Source organism: Cricetulus griseus (genome assembly GCF_003668045.3).
Source record: "Cricetulus griseus strain 17A/GY chromosome 1 unlocalized genomic scaffold, alternate assembly CriGri-PICRH-1.0 chr1_1, whole genome shotgun sequence".
NCBI lineage: Eukaryota > Metazoa > Chordata > Mammalia > Rodentia > Cricetidae > Cricetulus > Cricetulus griseus.
Window position 1 is genome coordinate 149,802,519 of NW_023276807.1, and position 16,497 is coordinate 149,819,015.

Sequence of the window (16,497 nt, forward strand, 5' to 3'; positions counted from 1 at the left end):
TGGGATTGTCATGTAAAACAATCTTGTTTCTAATTCAAATAAAAATGATTTTATAAAAACATTCCTTAAACATGAATATGCATCAGACCCAACGAGAGATACTACTCAATAATTTGACTAAATTCAAGTTTCTGTGACATAGCCAGAAATTCTTCATGAGAAGACTATTCTCTGTTGATGAAGATGGTCTGAGCTCCCCTCCTTGGGAGCAGGCATCATGTGCATGATTCACTAGGTGCTCATTACATATTTCAGTTTCACAGAGAGGAGCATAGGCTTGTCTGGTTTCCTAGTTTACACAAATAATTTGCACAAATCTAAAACACATGGAAGAGAAACTTGAACCAAAATCTGCATTCCCTTAAAGCAAACATCTTTCATGTATTGCACTGATGCATTTTACAGACCCCCAATTCCCAGAAAATATATTTCAGAATTATATGCAGGTGGGGGCTACTATGCTCCTTACTCTATTCCAACATGATTTGAATTTTTAGTAATTAAGCATCAAACTCTCGACAAAACTCACCATCAGTGCATTTCACCCTTGGGATTCTATATACACACAATTTTTTTTCCAATGAAAACTGTACTCATTTGTGCTATTAGACCATGAAATTTCTTTTACTGATATTTGAGAAAAATATAAAAATGTCTGAGCAATTTTAAAAAGGGAAAGCTTAATGTTCCTTCTACTTATAACAAAATTTTAAAGAAATTGCATATGAATTTAAAATATGTGTGTTGAAATATACAGCTGTCTCTGTTGAAGTGTTATGTTTCTGATCATCATTCTATAATAATTTATCATGACAAAGGGAGTATATGCAGGGCATCTCATTTAAACAAATATTTATGAATGCAAGGCTTTTATGAAAAATAATTAATTCTCCTGCCACATGACCATATTGAAGTTTAGGCTCATTAATATGAGAATGAAATCACATAATAATAATGTGGATTGAATCATAATAATTATGAAAGAAGGTGTTGAAATTAAATGTTACAAAGTTATTAGTATTAGTATAAAGATTACGTGCACCATGTAGCTGTTATACTTATTCCAGATTCAGTGCCTACTCAGCCTTAAACATATCACAAGCATGATGTGATGAGTCAAAGAACAAGTGTGTGAATCAAGATTAAATGTCTAATCAGCAAGATGATGGGAGTCTCACTTCTATGTATTTTCTGTTTGCTTGCTAGGTCTTCTTATATTTTCCATTTACATGTATGGAACATTTAATTAGGTACCATTTTTGGATTAGTAAAATATTAATTTCTTTTATTAAAGGAACTGAAGTTCAATAGGCATAGTAACATAAACAACCATCTGCCAAATACCACCCACCTATAAGCTGAATTATTTCATATTCAATATGCATATATTTGACCCTAAATATTTATTGATTTCTGTATCCTGAACATAAATAACAGATTAGAACAGCCTTATTTATTCAGGAAATTCAGGAATTACTCTTTTATTTCTCAATGTTTATTACTCAAAACATTGGGAAAATAGCATAGATGTAACTAATATAATACAAATAAATATATTATGCCTCATCATTAAAAGCTAGTCTGTTGTGTTATTCTGGTTATTTCCTGCATTTTCTCAATGTCTGTGTTAAGCATAAACTTTTTATGAAAAGAAACTATCATTGTGCCCTAGGTTAGCACACTGCATCCTCTAGTATTCACCTACCCAGCAAAATATCTCCTGAATCTGACATTCAACGATAAAGCTATGTTCCTGTCTGTCTGTCTTCCTAGGGTACAGCATTGGCCAGATTGTATATACTGATTGGCACAACATGAGCTTAAAGAAAGATGATGTTCTTTAATGAGGTTTGTTTTCTGACAGTGCTGGAACTTTAGAAAATGTAGTTGATTTTTACATATGAAGTTCACTGATGTTTATATAGCTTGATTTATTTAACCTAGTACATCAAAAGACTATATTTTTATACATGAAACCACTCAAGAAGATACAGTCCAATTTAAAGAAATTGGGAATGCTCTAACCTATAGCTACCCTAGATTTATAATGAAAACATATATTCCAACAAATACATTTTATTTTTAATAAAGTATAATAAATAGTCAGTGTCTCTGGAAAAACTATAATGAGTTCAACAGTATGTTAAGGGCCTTTCATCTAGTAGCTACTATGAAGCAGTAAGAGAAGAAATAAATGAGGAGTGATTCAGATACTTGTATTGGAACGACAACCAGTCTAAGAAAAGGGGCAATTTTAACACATGCATTCTGAGACAGAAGCAATGTGCTTGGAACACTAGACTGTATTGTCTTTCACAAACAGTATTTCTAACCATTTTGAAGGCATTTAGTCAGCTTTCAATGCACATACCTTGCATATACCTTGCTTGCTCTATAGAATTTAATATGTTTATCTTGAAAAAATTGTTATTTTTACTTTTCCAGTGGTATGTGGTTCATAAACGCATCTACAAACATGTTTAGTTTTGTTGGCATATGTGTTCACTGGGCGAAATAGGGGCCTTAGTTCAGTGCTTCACAACTGTGAGTGAAAATATCACTGAGAGTACTTGGCAATCTCTGGAGGCTGTTTTTCACTTTCAAAATGAAGTGTAGAATTCCTACGGCTTCTACTGGGTGAGATCAAAGAACCTGCTAAAATCCTCTCTGAGGCCGCTGACTCAAATTCCTACTCACATCATCTCATAAGTATTTGGCTCAAAATATTAATGACAGTGTTGAAAATATGATTTGGAATAAAAGAAAGCATACAACAAGGACAACATTCTGTAAAACTTTAATAGAACTACTCCAAAACCTCAGTGGAGAGCAGTTTAAAGAGAAAGAACCAAAAAACATCTATTTTTGTTATCCTTATGTATACTACCTGAAAATACATATGAGGACTTAGCTACTTAATTTACACATCCTAGAGTTTATACATGCATGCATACATACACACATACATAGGTGCACACACAAGTGATACTTGCATACACACATGCATACATGCACATAAATTCACACACACATTCATGCATATACTCACACTGCACATGCACACACATGTACACACATGCAAATGAACGACTTTCATTTTATTCTCACATAATCGCTTACCTTTGCTGAAATTTTAAAATTAATGCTAGTTTCTTATTGTTGGATAAAATAGCATACCAAATAGAAACAGGAGTTCAGCCTCCTTGATGTTTTGTGGTAATGTGCCCAATTAAAAATAACTAGACCCCCCAATGAATAATTACAGGAATACCCAATATACTATACTTCCAGCCAGATTTTATTCAATCATAAATATAAGCCAGAAAAATGAATGATTGCTATGCTGCTCCCTGCTGTATCTGTAATGTTTCTGAATCAAAGCTCTTTCCCGAGTTGGGTATTTTCACTCCACCTTTCTTTGCTGTGCAATCATCTCTCAGTTGGACAATTAATAAGTACTTTCCCTCCATAGCTCTAGATGTGCAACCTGCTTTACCCTGCATTTTCGCACACACTTTATACCTTCTTCATTCTGACTGGTTTTGGCAGTGACCCATAATCTAAATTTCTTTTCCCCATTTGATATAAGTGAAACCATAATTATCTAGGGCTAATTTCAAATGACTACTTCATTCCACTCTCAACTGATGAAGATTAGTGGTCTTGCTTTGCATGTGAGTAAGTCAGCAACACAATCACAAGAGAACTCAGCAGGCAACATTTGATTCACGTGAACTCAATTACTTCTGTCAAACACACCCATTTCAATAAAAAGCAGAAACTTCCAAAATAGGCTTTTGCTAACCATTTTGTACTAAAAACATCATATGACTCCTGAGGGAAAAATAATACGGAATACATAAGAAATAATAATAGATAACTGGTAAGGAAACAGACATGGCTAAATGGAATTGGATTAGTATTTTTTCCTGAAAACAAAGAACATTTCAAAGACATAATTTTACGTGCTTAACAGTAGTTAATTATAGAAACTTGAGACATGTATTTCAGCAATGCAAAGCTAATATGGCACATTTAAGTTAATAAAATAAAACTAAAACATTGCAGTATTTGACCCAACACTAATTACTACAGATAAAGTTGTCCACTTCTCTTACAGGAAGTTCAGTGGGAGCTTCAAGTGATATCAAGATAAAGGATCATGTATAACTTAACTGACCTTGTCCACTCAAGTTGTGCTCTGTTATCATTAGAGGTGAGACCATATAGTTAATTAACTGTCTAGCATTCTCAAACCCAAAATTAAATTTCTAAAAATCTTTAGGTCAATCCCATCATTCCTACAGGGTTAAGAGGTCACACACGCATGATTGACCAGGTTTACCAGGTCAATTCCTGGAGAATTCTGCCAAAGCTCATGTACAATAATGTATTACAATACGTATATTCAAACTTCAGCTTCTTGACATAATGGAATTCTTAATTAAACCTTAACCTAATTTGGTTAGCATAAAGACTGAGTAATTAAATATCATTACATAGTAAGTCCACTTAATAAATATATTTCAATAGACCACTTTTGTGGCTTGACAAAATTGACTGAGATGTTGTCCAGCGTGGTGAATACATGAAATGCCAATCATTTCAAAGCATGAAAATGACTGTTTCTTGCTGCTGAGAATTTGGCCTCAAAGTTTTTGCCCATGAAAGTATTATTTTAGAAGATTTTTCAAATATAATTTTGAACAGAACATTTTCTGTATGTGAATAGAAATGTAAAATAAATCAACAAAACAGTATTTTGCACACCTTTGTACATTCCCTTTTCCCTTTTTTGACTCCACTCATTTTCCTATAGGTTTCAAATTTTTCTCACTCCTTAATCCAAACACTTGCCATAAGAAGTGAATAACACATTGGAAATAAAAAGAATCATTAATTAAATAATAAATAGTAAACTAGGTAAAACTGAACATCTAAATTATTCTATGAAAAGGCAGCGTGTAAGTAAATAAGATTGAGCCTTGACCCAGTGTTGACCAGGTATAACATCCCTCAAGAAGCAATACTGGAGTGCAAAACTGAAGGATGAGTAGGAATTAGCCAGGAATGATGGAGACAGATGGCTGTTAAACAAAGCAAGTGCTGGGCATTGGTGGGACACGCCTTTAATCCCAGCACTCGGGAGGCAGAGGCAGGCAGATCTCTTTGAGTTCGAGGCCAGCCTGGTCTCCAGAGCGAGTGCCAGGATAGGCTCCAAAGCTACACAGAGAAACCCTGTCTCGAAAAAACAAAAAGAAAAAAAGGAAAAAAAAACAAGGCAAGAGTAGAATTATAAAAGGATGAGTAATGCAGTGGAAAAAAATGCTTTGGAGAAACTGAACGTAACTTGCATGCTTAACACAGAGACAATCTTGGGTTTCTTGTAGCTGGAGTTAAAAATAATTTTAAGCTGCTACATGGGAGATGGGAATTGGACTCAGGATTTATGCAAGAGCATCTGTATTCAACCACTAAGCTGTATTAATATGGAATAATTTAAAGATTCTTTTTTTTTTTTACAACATGAACTTTTCATTGCATCCCACTGCCACTCATTGTAGTCCCTACTCAATTATGAAGACTATGAGGTGAGAAAGAAAAGGAGATTAGTGTTAAGTTCTCTCACTAATACATATTTGGTCAGACACACTATTCATCTGAGATAAACTTTCAATGATGTGTCAATAAGATATTTTCATCTCATCAATTCAAATTTTATCCTCTAAGGGATCTCACGCTTAATATTTTTCCTGTTAATATGAATATTACCTGTTAATATGAATAAAAACAAATTTTGTAGTGGTCTAATTTGGCCTCTACTTACTCCCTAAAATAAGGTAAATAATCAGTCCTGTAGATGGTTGCGTTAAAAGGACAACAAGCAATTTTAAGACATTATTAGTAAACTGCATATTTACAGAATTTTATGATGAACTATTGTCAACATTAATTGAGTTTTCTATTATGCAATTATATATGGCTTTATAAACTATAAAATGATGTAACTATTCAAAAACATGAAACATGGTATAAGACCTTTTACATAAATCCAATCAAAAGAACTATGATTCACTTCTCCAACAAACTTAGAAAAATAATGCCTCTTTGACAACATTCTTAAATGTGTGTCTGCATTTGTCTTAAGTGTGTTCATGAGTGTGTGTATCAAGAATAGTTTACATTGAAAATAATCATAAAATTATCTATAAATAATATTTAAGTTCTGAAAATAAGAGTTGATTTTGAAAAAGAAAACTTCATTACCCAAAAGAGTATTTGAGAGAATTAATAAACCATCCTAATTATGCTTATCAGGTAAATGAGACATTTTTGTCTCCCTAGATCTTTGACCAAACTAAAGTCAAGCTTGAGCAAGACAGGTAATTTAGTACATATACAAGGGAATCAGAACACTTATGAAGCTACAAGAAGGGATTGAGTTTCTGCTCAGAGTCACTGTTTTTTGTTTTTTGTTTTTTTTTTTTCCCTCAGACAACACACACAAACCTCTTGGTATCTACTTAATATTAGAGAAGCATGTTGAAAACAATTTGAAACCCCCAAAGCACACATTTTCAAAGGGGAAATGTGTTTCTTTATATGCCGTTATCCACTCTGGCATAAAGTACTACCCCATTTCAAAAAGCCATTGATAAATATCCAAGTCTAAAAGGACAACTTACCATACTGCAGGCAAAGTGAGAGCATTTTCAAATGAATGAAGAAGCATGCATGATCAAGTTTCAATTTAAAAGAAAAATTAAAACAGAAAAAAAATTCTCCAAGTGTAAATTGCTTTGAGATGACCTTTCTGTACTGGCACTGTCTCCAAACAGTTAATTTCATGGGGCACTGCTTATTATGCATTTAAAATTGATCTATAAATTTTGAAAAGCAAGCATATAATTGCAACCATATGTAAACAACGTAGTAAGCTAAGCCCTACAAGGTGACAAATGTTATTCTGAGAAGTTCATGTGGCTGAACCTATTTCGAAAAAAAATTTTAATGGAAGTTAAATGCTTGCCAGGACAAGTATCCGCTAAGATTTTTGCATTTAAATTCTGTACAGCAAAACAAAAATAGAAATAATTTCATGATGGAAAACCACAGTGGTAGATAGACAACAATCCTACAATGGAAGATAGCAGGCCGTTTGTTGTGCCAGTCACAGTAAAACTTCTGAGAATGACGTCAATATGAAAACATCATACTGAAAAGCACACACTCTCTGACCATTAAATATGTATAGCAAGTAAAGTAGTATATTAAATCTTTCATCATTGCCTGAAAAATTTGAAATTCAGAGAACTAAAACTTGAAGAGAATTAATCTCCATAAATTAAGAAAATGAAAGGTCACTTGTAATCCCTGAGGGACATACACATACATGATCCAAGAGAAGCACAAGGCCGTGACAAATCCATAAAGCTTACCTTGGCAGGTGCCATTTTTCTCTTCATATCCGGCCTTGCACATGCATTTCCCAATGGGAACCAGCCACTCCCCTTCAGCACTGCAGTGCATTTTGGGAGGATCATCTGTCACAGAATGGTTAACACAGGAGCCTGCCACCTCTAGCAACTGTGAAGAATCAGCTCCAGTGATGGTGTCAGGGAAGACAGCCAAGTGTCTTATCACAGAAGGACATTTTTTATAGTACACACGCACAGAAACCAGAGCAATGCAAGCACCGACATCTTGGAAAGCGAGATAAAATCCCTTTTTACTCAAAGGTCCTACATCTCTGACTTCCGTATTCAGTTTCATGACACGGTCTCCAAGATCAAGTTCTGTAAAACTCTCATCAGCAGCAATGGTGTCAATCTTGATGTACTGGTTCTCTTTAACATTTCTCCCATTCTCATCATCAGATTCAAAATAATACATGTTAAATGTCTCCTTACAAGTGCCCAGTCCTCCAGGGAGGCTGTTGCAATCTCTTAGAGTAAATTTGAGCTCAATAAAGATTCTGGAAGCACCTTCATTGGAGATCCAACTGGTCAACAGCCAATTATTCTGATTCTGTTCCATAACTTTGCACACTTGGTATGTGTGGATAGGAGCATAGTTTTCATCAACTTCACCAATCTCTTCCCACTGTTCAAGATAAAATAGAGAGATGTGAGAAAAGTGGAAACTCAAAAAGTAAAAAGGATAATCGCATTTACCAAAAAAATACAAAACTTAATTTATTGAAAGAAATATATGTATGTATATATAATTGAAATAAGTAGTATAAATGTTTGGGGAGAAGAGATTCACAAAGACATTTTGATTTTCTGAATTTAATGTTAGGGATTCAATGTCATGTCTCATGCATACTCAGAATATACAGCTTTATATTAAAACACTTAAAAAGAGAATTATATTTGGTAAGCAGAAAGAAGAAAAATGGATTAGATGGAACAAAGGTAAGTCTCTAAATAAGATTAAAATTATGGTATAGATAGTGTCTAAAAGTTCCCTGTGCTAAAAATTTGATCCCAGCTCACAGAACTATTTGGAAGATATTGCTACAATGATTTTTTAATGGTCTAACTAGGAAACAAAAATATTATTTTGACAAAGGAACATAGCAACAAAATGTCTACTGCTGACATGTTAATATGCCCATGGATGAGTTCATCCCTCAACTCTCATCAAAGAATATTCTTACCTAGACCCACAATTGCCCAATGCTCAGAGATTGAGAGATTTTAGAGCACTCCTAGCTAAATAGCATTTTCTGTTTGTTTGCTTGCTTGTTTTTATTTATTTTTACCAAACCCTTTCCCTCAAGGCTATGCACAGAAAGATTGTAAGAGCAAGAGGTGGTGGATGAAGCCTAAGAAACAACATCTTTCATAGAGAATATGACTGTTTACACATGAATTTACCGAGACTGTGACACCCCACAAGACCTGCACAGGTTTAAACCAGATAAAATTCCACCACTGAAAAGAGGAAGTGGAGAGAAGACTCACCTCTAGCCTAGAAGCTATTCACAGTCACTGCCTGCTGGGAAAGAGGAAATCGGTTTTCTCCAATGGAGTATCACATTCCACGGGAAAGCCCCAATGCCCAGATATAATTGACCAATACAAAACAGACTCGATATTTTTTAGGAAGGTGGCTTTTTATTTTTCATTGATTTTGTCTTGTTTTTATTTGTTTTGTTTGCTTATTGCAGATTTTTTTTTGAGAGGGAGAGAGATCATTAAGTAGGGAGATGAGAAGGAACTGGAAGGGGCACGGGGAGAGGAAAAATATGTTCAAAATATATTGTATGAAAAGATTAAATAAAAAGAAAATAAGACAGCTGAGACCTATACGGAAATCATTAATTAATTGCACAGATTCCTTCAAAGAGAATGAGAGGAACTACTCCCTTATTTTTCTTTCTGTAGTACTCTACTCAGGTAAGCAGTTTTTCTCCACCGCAAACCCTTGCAGCACCAAGGCTAAGAGTTGTGGGACCCAACTGGTCAAAGACCAAATCCATTAAAACTTCAAACTAAGGTTTAATTTTTCTTCCTATAACTTAATTACAGCAGGTATTTCTTGTAGAGTTGAAAGCTAACAAGGTAAGTAATTTTTAACTGGAACAAAAGTATAATTTTAAATAAGAAAATGAGAACATAGAATAGCAAGCACACAGAAGAAATATATTACTCTTGAGAACATAATAATTTAGTATATTTAATATTATGTTGCAAATAACACATAGATATAATAAAATTTGAAAGGTAATATATTAACTCAAAATTAATAATAGATATTCAATATTTCATATTGATTCCAAAACATAGCTTGAGAGAAAAGGACTTATAAATCACTTATTCCCAATAAAATACTCACATTTTAACAATATCAAGATATCAGATTCTAGAACAGCACATTAGACATTCATTTTTTAAGATATCAGTTCAATTTAAGAAATTTTGTAAGCTTGTACAGAATCTATTTGAACAGTATAACTCTATATAATTAAGTTTTTTAATATCTTAGAAATACAGTCAGCAATCAATAATAGTGACTTTCAATAAATGAAAAATATGTAGTTTCAGATATTAGATATTATACATAAAAGTCAGAGAAATTTATTTCTGGAGCTGTGAAATTAAAGATAGCATTTTGTTTGTTCTTTCTGTTCAGTTGGCAAGAATGTAGGAAATGTAAAGTCAAATAGACAGAAGTAAATCTTATACTTCAAAGGCCCTACATAACATTTCCAGCTGCCATCAGACAGACACATGTAAAAGGTGAAAATGAGATAAAACTGTTGAGTGAAAAATTCACAAGAGAAACTAAGGAACAAAAGTGTCACATTTGTGTGTCTTTAGAAACCTAAGTTCTTTCATTCTGTGTAGTTTCTTCTCTCTTTAAAATGAATATTAACTTTGCCTAGCTACTGATTTTAGAGTTGGTATTTGGTTATTCTAAGAACAAGCTGCTTATATATTCACCCACAATCAATTTCAGTGTAACTCCTTCATTATAAATCATCTCTTCACATCATGGTGAATATTTAAAATAAAGGAACAAACAAAAATAATGTAAAAATCAATATACCATAATATCAATTAAAGAGGTGTGCTTTATATCAGTAAAGGGGAATACAACATTAATAAAAGAAAATTCAAAATACTACTACTTAAATATTCATCTGATGATATTCTATCAAACAAAGAACAACTGGGTTTCTAATCATTTGCCATCAAATGCTTATAGAAGACTTATTCTCCATCATATATTGTTACAAAGTCCTGAAGGATGAGTTTACCAAGTCGATTAATGAAGCATACCTTGAGTTCCCAACATCATAAAACAAGGCAGGCACAGCCCTTTTGAGTGAAAAATGAACACTAAGTGTGCTTTCAAAGTGGCACTGATCAGGGCAGCTGTACACTTCCTGTTTCAGGTGCCAATTTCAAAGCATGCACATTAATGTCATGCTGCCCTGAATTGTTTAAATTAATGGGAAGAAATATTTAGAATCTGTTCTAATCTATACTTTGAATGAATAAAGCTGAAATTGAACAATATATTTTTCAATAAACAAAGAGAAAATCTTTAACCATTTTGACAAAAAATTGCAAATAGTGACTACAGAAATTCCCCACATCTGTTGTTCTCAGTTAAAAAAAAACAGTTTAAAGAAGGAGAAGAATATTTTATGTTTCAGATCATCTGAAATAATAGACTTAAATCTTTGGTACTTCTATTCCTCCTAGCAAAAAGAAATGATCTTCCTACTCTCAAGGGGAAAATAATACAGGTGTGATGAAGAAGCAAAACAAATAAAATAAAATAAAATAATGATGAAAACATGATGCATCAAGAACTCAGGAAAGGAGTAGGTAAAATTCTAGTTATTTCACAAAAGTCATATCAAGGATATTGTAGTATTTTAGTGAAAGACATGGAAATTATTATCTCTTCAGTTTTTCTGGATGACCTATGACTTTGTGGTCTCTCTCTCTCTCTCTCTCTCTCTCTCTCTCTCTCTCTCTCTCTCTCTCTCTCACACACACACACACACACACACACACACACACACACACACACACTGCTCCCAGGGACGAATGTATGAATATGGAAGGTCTGGCCACTGAATGTAAATAGTGTAAACACAAGTCTGACTCTGCAGGTCAGGACAATGCCCAAAAGTCTCTAAGTTCATGTTCTTCTCTGTATCTGTGTCCTGCTTATTCCTATGTTTTTGCCTTCAAATTTAAGTTCCGGTTATATGGTTAAACAGATATCTTAGATTGGCATGATGTCTCTTCCAATTGCTTATTTTTTTCTTTCTTCAGTCTTCAAAAGTCCTGAGAAGTTGTGTTCTTCACTCACAACTGTTCAAATCTCTCATGTCCCCCACACTCATAAGGAAACTGAGTCCCTGACTGATATATGTGGCATAGACTGTTATTTTTTTTTCTTTATCCCTAACTATAGGAATGGTTTTCTTTGATCTGCTCTCACTGCCCTTTAAGCTTGTTCTCTGGAGCACCAGCTATCATCTCCTTCTGCTACATCATGGCTCCCCTTTCCAACCCACCAGCACATGTATTATGTCTTTTTCCTTTAATACTTGAAAATGCCCAGGACACAGAGTTCAGGCTCTAATCTTCCTTTAGCTGGTGCTCCCAAATCCACACTAAGAAACATTGTGTGAATGGAAATTATTCTGACCTTTATGTTATCAAAGGTTCCCTTTTCATTATTTTATTTATTTATTTATTTATTTATTTATTTATTTATTTATTTATTTATTTATTTATACATCAATGAATTAATCAATTGAGATCAAAAAACAGTGGTAAAAAAATCCACAGCCAACCTCTGGATAAACATGATTGACTGTCATGTTCATAGGGAAATTGTCAGTTCAGTTTTAATGCCAAATACTCTGATGTCTAAATGTCTAAACAAGTATCCAGGTACAGCAGCTCTGCAAGCTAAATTGAGAACTGAAGCTATCTACTATGATCAGTTAAAAATACTAATGTCTACATGAAAAAAATAAAAACAGGAAGGGTCTGAAGATTGGATGTTCTACGGATTTCAGAAATATAATATTTGAAGGGAAGAAATAAGAAAGGGCATTTTATAGCGCATGTATGCACAGAGCCCATCTGACCAACCTTGCTTTTGCAGGTCTAGTTCTGATTTCCAGTATCTCTGTCCTACATTTAAGGATTGATTCCCTTGGGTGATTCCTCTCTTTACTGCACCAGTTACTACGTCATTCTGTTGGAACCATGTTACTAATTTTAGCCATCAATGACTCATAATAAATCCTTTCTGTGAGCAGTATTATTAAGAGACAAGTGTATTAGAGTTGAAGCATGGCCATCCTAGTGTTTATGCAAATTCAGACTCTTTCTTGAAAAACTTAATGGCAAGCGTTGCCCTCCTTAATCCAGAACAATGTCAATTACATACTCCTTCTTAATCCAGAGCCTCAACTAATTAGAAATAATTCATTATTGGTAGATCACAGACTACTGACCTTGTAATTTGCATTCTGGTAAAAACCAAAATAAACTTTCCTATAAACTGTCCAAATTTTCTAGATTCAAATTAGAAATTTTATGAATTTAGAATATTTGTGAACAAATGTGCTTTAATTGCTTAGCATTTACTTATGCCTGAATATGTGCATGTATATGCATGCAAGTGTGTGTGTGTGTGTGTGTGTGTGTGTGTGTGTGTGGATGCTTCATGAATTTGCATGCTGCAACATATGTGTGGATGTTAGAGGACAAATTTTAGGAGTCGGTTTGGTTCATTCCTTCCACCATGTGCAATCTTGGGATCAAGTACATATCAATAGTCGTGATGCCTGGACTTTGACCTATTCAGCGATCTTGCCAGTCTAATGCTAGTAATTTTTTAATTAAAATTCTAAATATTTAAGGATATTTAAATACCACACTTAGTCATATAATTTTATGATTTTAGTTTTGCACATTAGACTCTTGAATTATGTTTTAATAATATTACATTTTCGCAATGGCAACTCACAGCTTACTTTAGGTACTTTATTCTTGATGTCGTGTGTTTAAAGTATTCAATTTTAGTTTTGCACTCACTAGCCTTGTGGAAAATCATATACAAATTGAATTACACAATATTCCATGTTACAAAGCTCCATGTGGAGCTATACATTATGTCACATTTCAGTTAAAGTGTATTAACACAATTCTGGAGATTACCTCTGACAAAGAGACATAAAATTCTAGCAAAGAATCAATTTCTTCCAGGATTGCTTTCAAATGACAAAGAGAACTTTCTAGAAAGATCACATTACAATGAAAAGAATTCTATGAACTGGGGATAAGTGTTTCTTTTATTAAAACTTTTACACAATGCCTTTTAGATGCACTGGAAGAAATAATACTTTCACTTCGGCCTTTATTCCATATTAGATAGATGTCATTTACTGCAGTATGTAATTTCTGGCCTATGTGTGCTGTCTTGTTTACTTCACTGACAGCATCATCATCTGACACCATTAATTTGAGGTTTTTGAAAAAGACTGATATCTATCCCATGATCTCAGAACATGAACTCTCAGAATAGTGTGAGTTTGCATTAAAATCTGGAAGCATGTACTATACCCTGTTAACCACTGAGCCTCAAATATGCTTCTCCATGATATGAAAACACATTTACATTTCAACTATAACTACTGAGAGATTTCTGCTATGAAAAGAGTATTTTTTTAATTAGACACATAAAACATGCAACAAAATGTTTTGATTGTATCCCAGGAAGATATCTAGTTTATTATAATGATTTATGTCTTAGTGCAAAATATATTGCTTTATGTATATATGTATATTTAAATATATCCTGTCCTTCTAAATTGAATAAAATTAGGTCAAATAGTTTTAAATTTGATGTGAATAAACTGCTTCTTGAGGGTGGTGATAAACATAACTAGAATAGTATAGGAAACAAATATATTGTACCCTCTACCAAATGTTCAAAGTTCATTGTGGAAGACAAAAATATAGGAGTTAGTATAGATGTATGTCTGCAAGGAAAGTGTGTTTTGGACAAAGCAGAACACCTGAACATATGAATATACAACTGTCATGACAACATTCACAAGACATGTGGAAGCCCAAGAAGAGCAAATCCCAGCATGATGGTGGAATCAGCACAAATTCCCACCACTAGCAGTAGAGCTTTGGGCAATTGTCAGATTCTGTGTGAGAATGGAGGAGGGTTGGAACTCTGCAGAGTTCAGGAGAGATGGTGAACACGATGGAAACTTGTATGAAATTCTTAAAGAATTAATAAAATATTTTGAAATATCTTTTTCATTCTTGTTAGATATACACCTGAGTTCATTTGTCTTCATGTTCATGAAGAGTTTTGTGTGAACCACAGACATTAAACCTGAAATATTTACTCTGAGACTGGTTGGGGAAAATTCTAGGAGGATGAGCAACTGAAAATACAATTATGATTCATGGTAGAAACGTGTGTGTATTGGCTAGGGTTATTTCTGTGATGAAACCAATTTGGGTTGGAAAGAGTTATTTGGCTTATACTTCCACATCTCAGGCTATCATTGTAGGACGTCTGGGCAGGAACACAAACAGGCCAGGAAATTGGAGGCAGGATCTTATGCAGAGACCCTGGAATACTGTTGATTACTGGCTTGTTTACAGAGCTTTCTCAGTCTTTTTTCTTATAGAACCTAGGACCATACACTAAGGGAGAGGGGCAGTAACACCACCCACAAAGGGCTGGGCTCTGCTTCATCAATCACTACTTAAAGGAAATGTCTTACAGGCTTATGTATAACCTGGTACATGGAGGCATTTTCTAAATTGAGGTTCCCTCCTCTCTGGTGACAACTAGACTACACACCACAGTGAGGGATCAGACTACTATGTATTTTTTGTATATTTGTTGCTTCTTAAATCTGTTACAATTGATAGCAAGCCATTTCTCATGAAAAAAAAATGTTGTAAAAGACTAGTGCTTGCTGAGGAAATATCTCAGTCTCATGCCAATCAGCATTTGCAGTGGCTTATGCAAATATTCAAACTACATAGAGTCAAAACTGAAGAATCTTTGTCTTAGGTCATCATTATTTGAATAACATTGCTATTCAAAAAATATTTTAGGAATGTATAGAGATCTCAATGCTTAAACATGAGAAGAAGAAAACAGACGCAGCCCCATTTTTGATCCATTACCCTCAATCTATTTTATGTAGAGCACAATAGTAGAGAGCCCAACTGTATTGTTTTGTAGGTAAGCAAACACAAGTTATAAATAAATCATACTAATAACTGCCAAATTTTCTAAATTCATAACTCTTAGATTTTAACCAATGATTTTGGTTTTATGAGGGCAATTATATTTATTCTATTTTTCTAGATTTATTCATTTTATGTGTATGAGTATTCTTCCTGCATGTTGAAGAGAAACAACTTACAAATACAAAAGCCATTCAGAAAAGACTTTTGAGAGAAAATATTTTTAAGAAGAAACTTGTATATATTTTGGGGCTAAAGATAACATTCAGTATAGTGTGCTAGTTATATGTGTGGATCCCTGAAACCCTGGACCATATTTTAAACTCCACAAGGAAAAAAAATAATGCCACAAGCAAGTTGGTGATTTGATCAAAATATCATTTCTTTACTAAATTATATAATGAATATAACATAAAATATAAAATTAAAAGCTAAACATCAAATATAAAACTATACAAGTTTAAGGAGAAACATTAAATAGTTTTATCTTCTGTGCAATAATAAAATATTTGATGAATGTTTTAATATTGAAAACCTGTCATTTATCCTTGAAAAAAATCATACTAATTAAAACAAGTTATATGATATCAGCTTGTCAATAATAATTTTAAAAAACAGCATGGCCTAAATTAATATGAATATCTGAAATTGACAAATTAATAAACTGAAAAAATCTTTTTTTTCTTTTTTATTATCTACCCACACATGGTGCATCTCTTCAATCTCT

The 16,497-nt window shown here is 33.5% G+C and overlaps 1 protein-coding gene across 11 annotated transcripts in view; it reads right to left on the reverse strand.

Moving 5' to 3' along the window:
• Epha5 (EPH receptor A5) overlaps positions 1 to 16,497 on the reverse strand; it is a 323,256-nt gene that overhangs the window by 235,341 nt on the left and 71,418 nt on the right. For 7 of the 11 annotated variants that reach the window (XM_035453282.1, XM_035453281.1, XM_035453280.1 and 4 more), the window contains exon 3: positions 7,440 to 8,103. In XM_035453282.1, coding sequence (XP_035309173.1) covers positions 7,440 to 8,103 — 664 coding nt within the window. Of the gene's footprint in view, positions 1 to 7,439; positions 8,104 to 16,497 lie in introns of those variants that run through there. The other 4 variants (XM_035453288.1, XM_035453287.1, XM_035453286.1 and 1 more) reach the window with 1 other exon arrangement.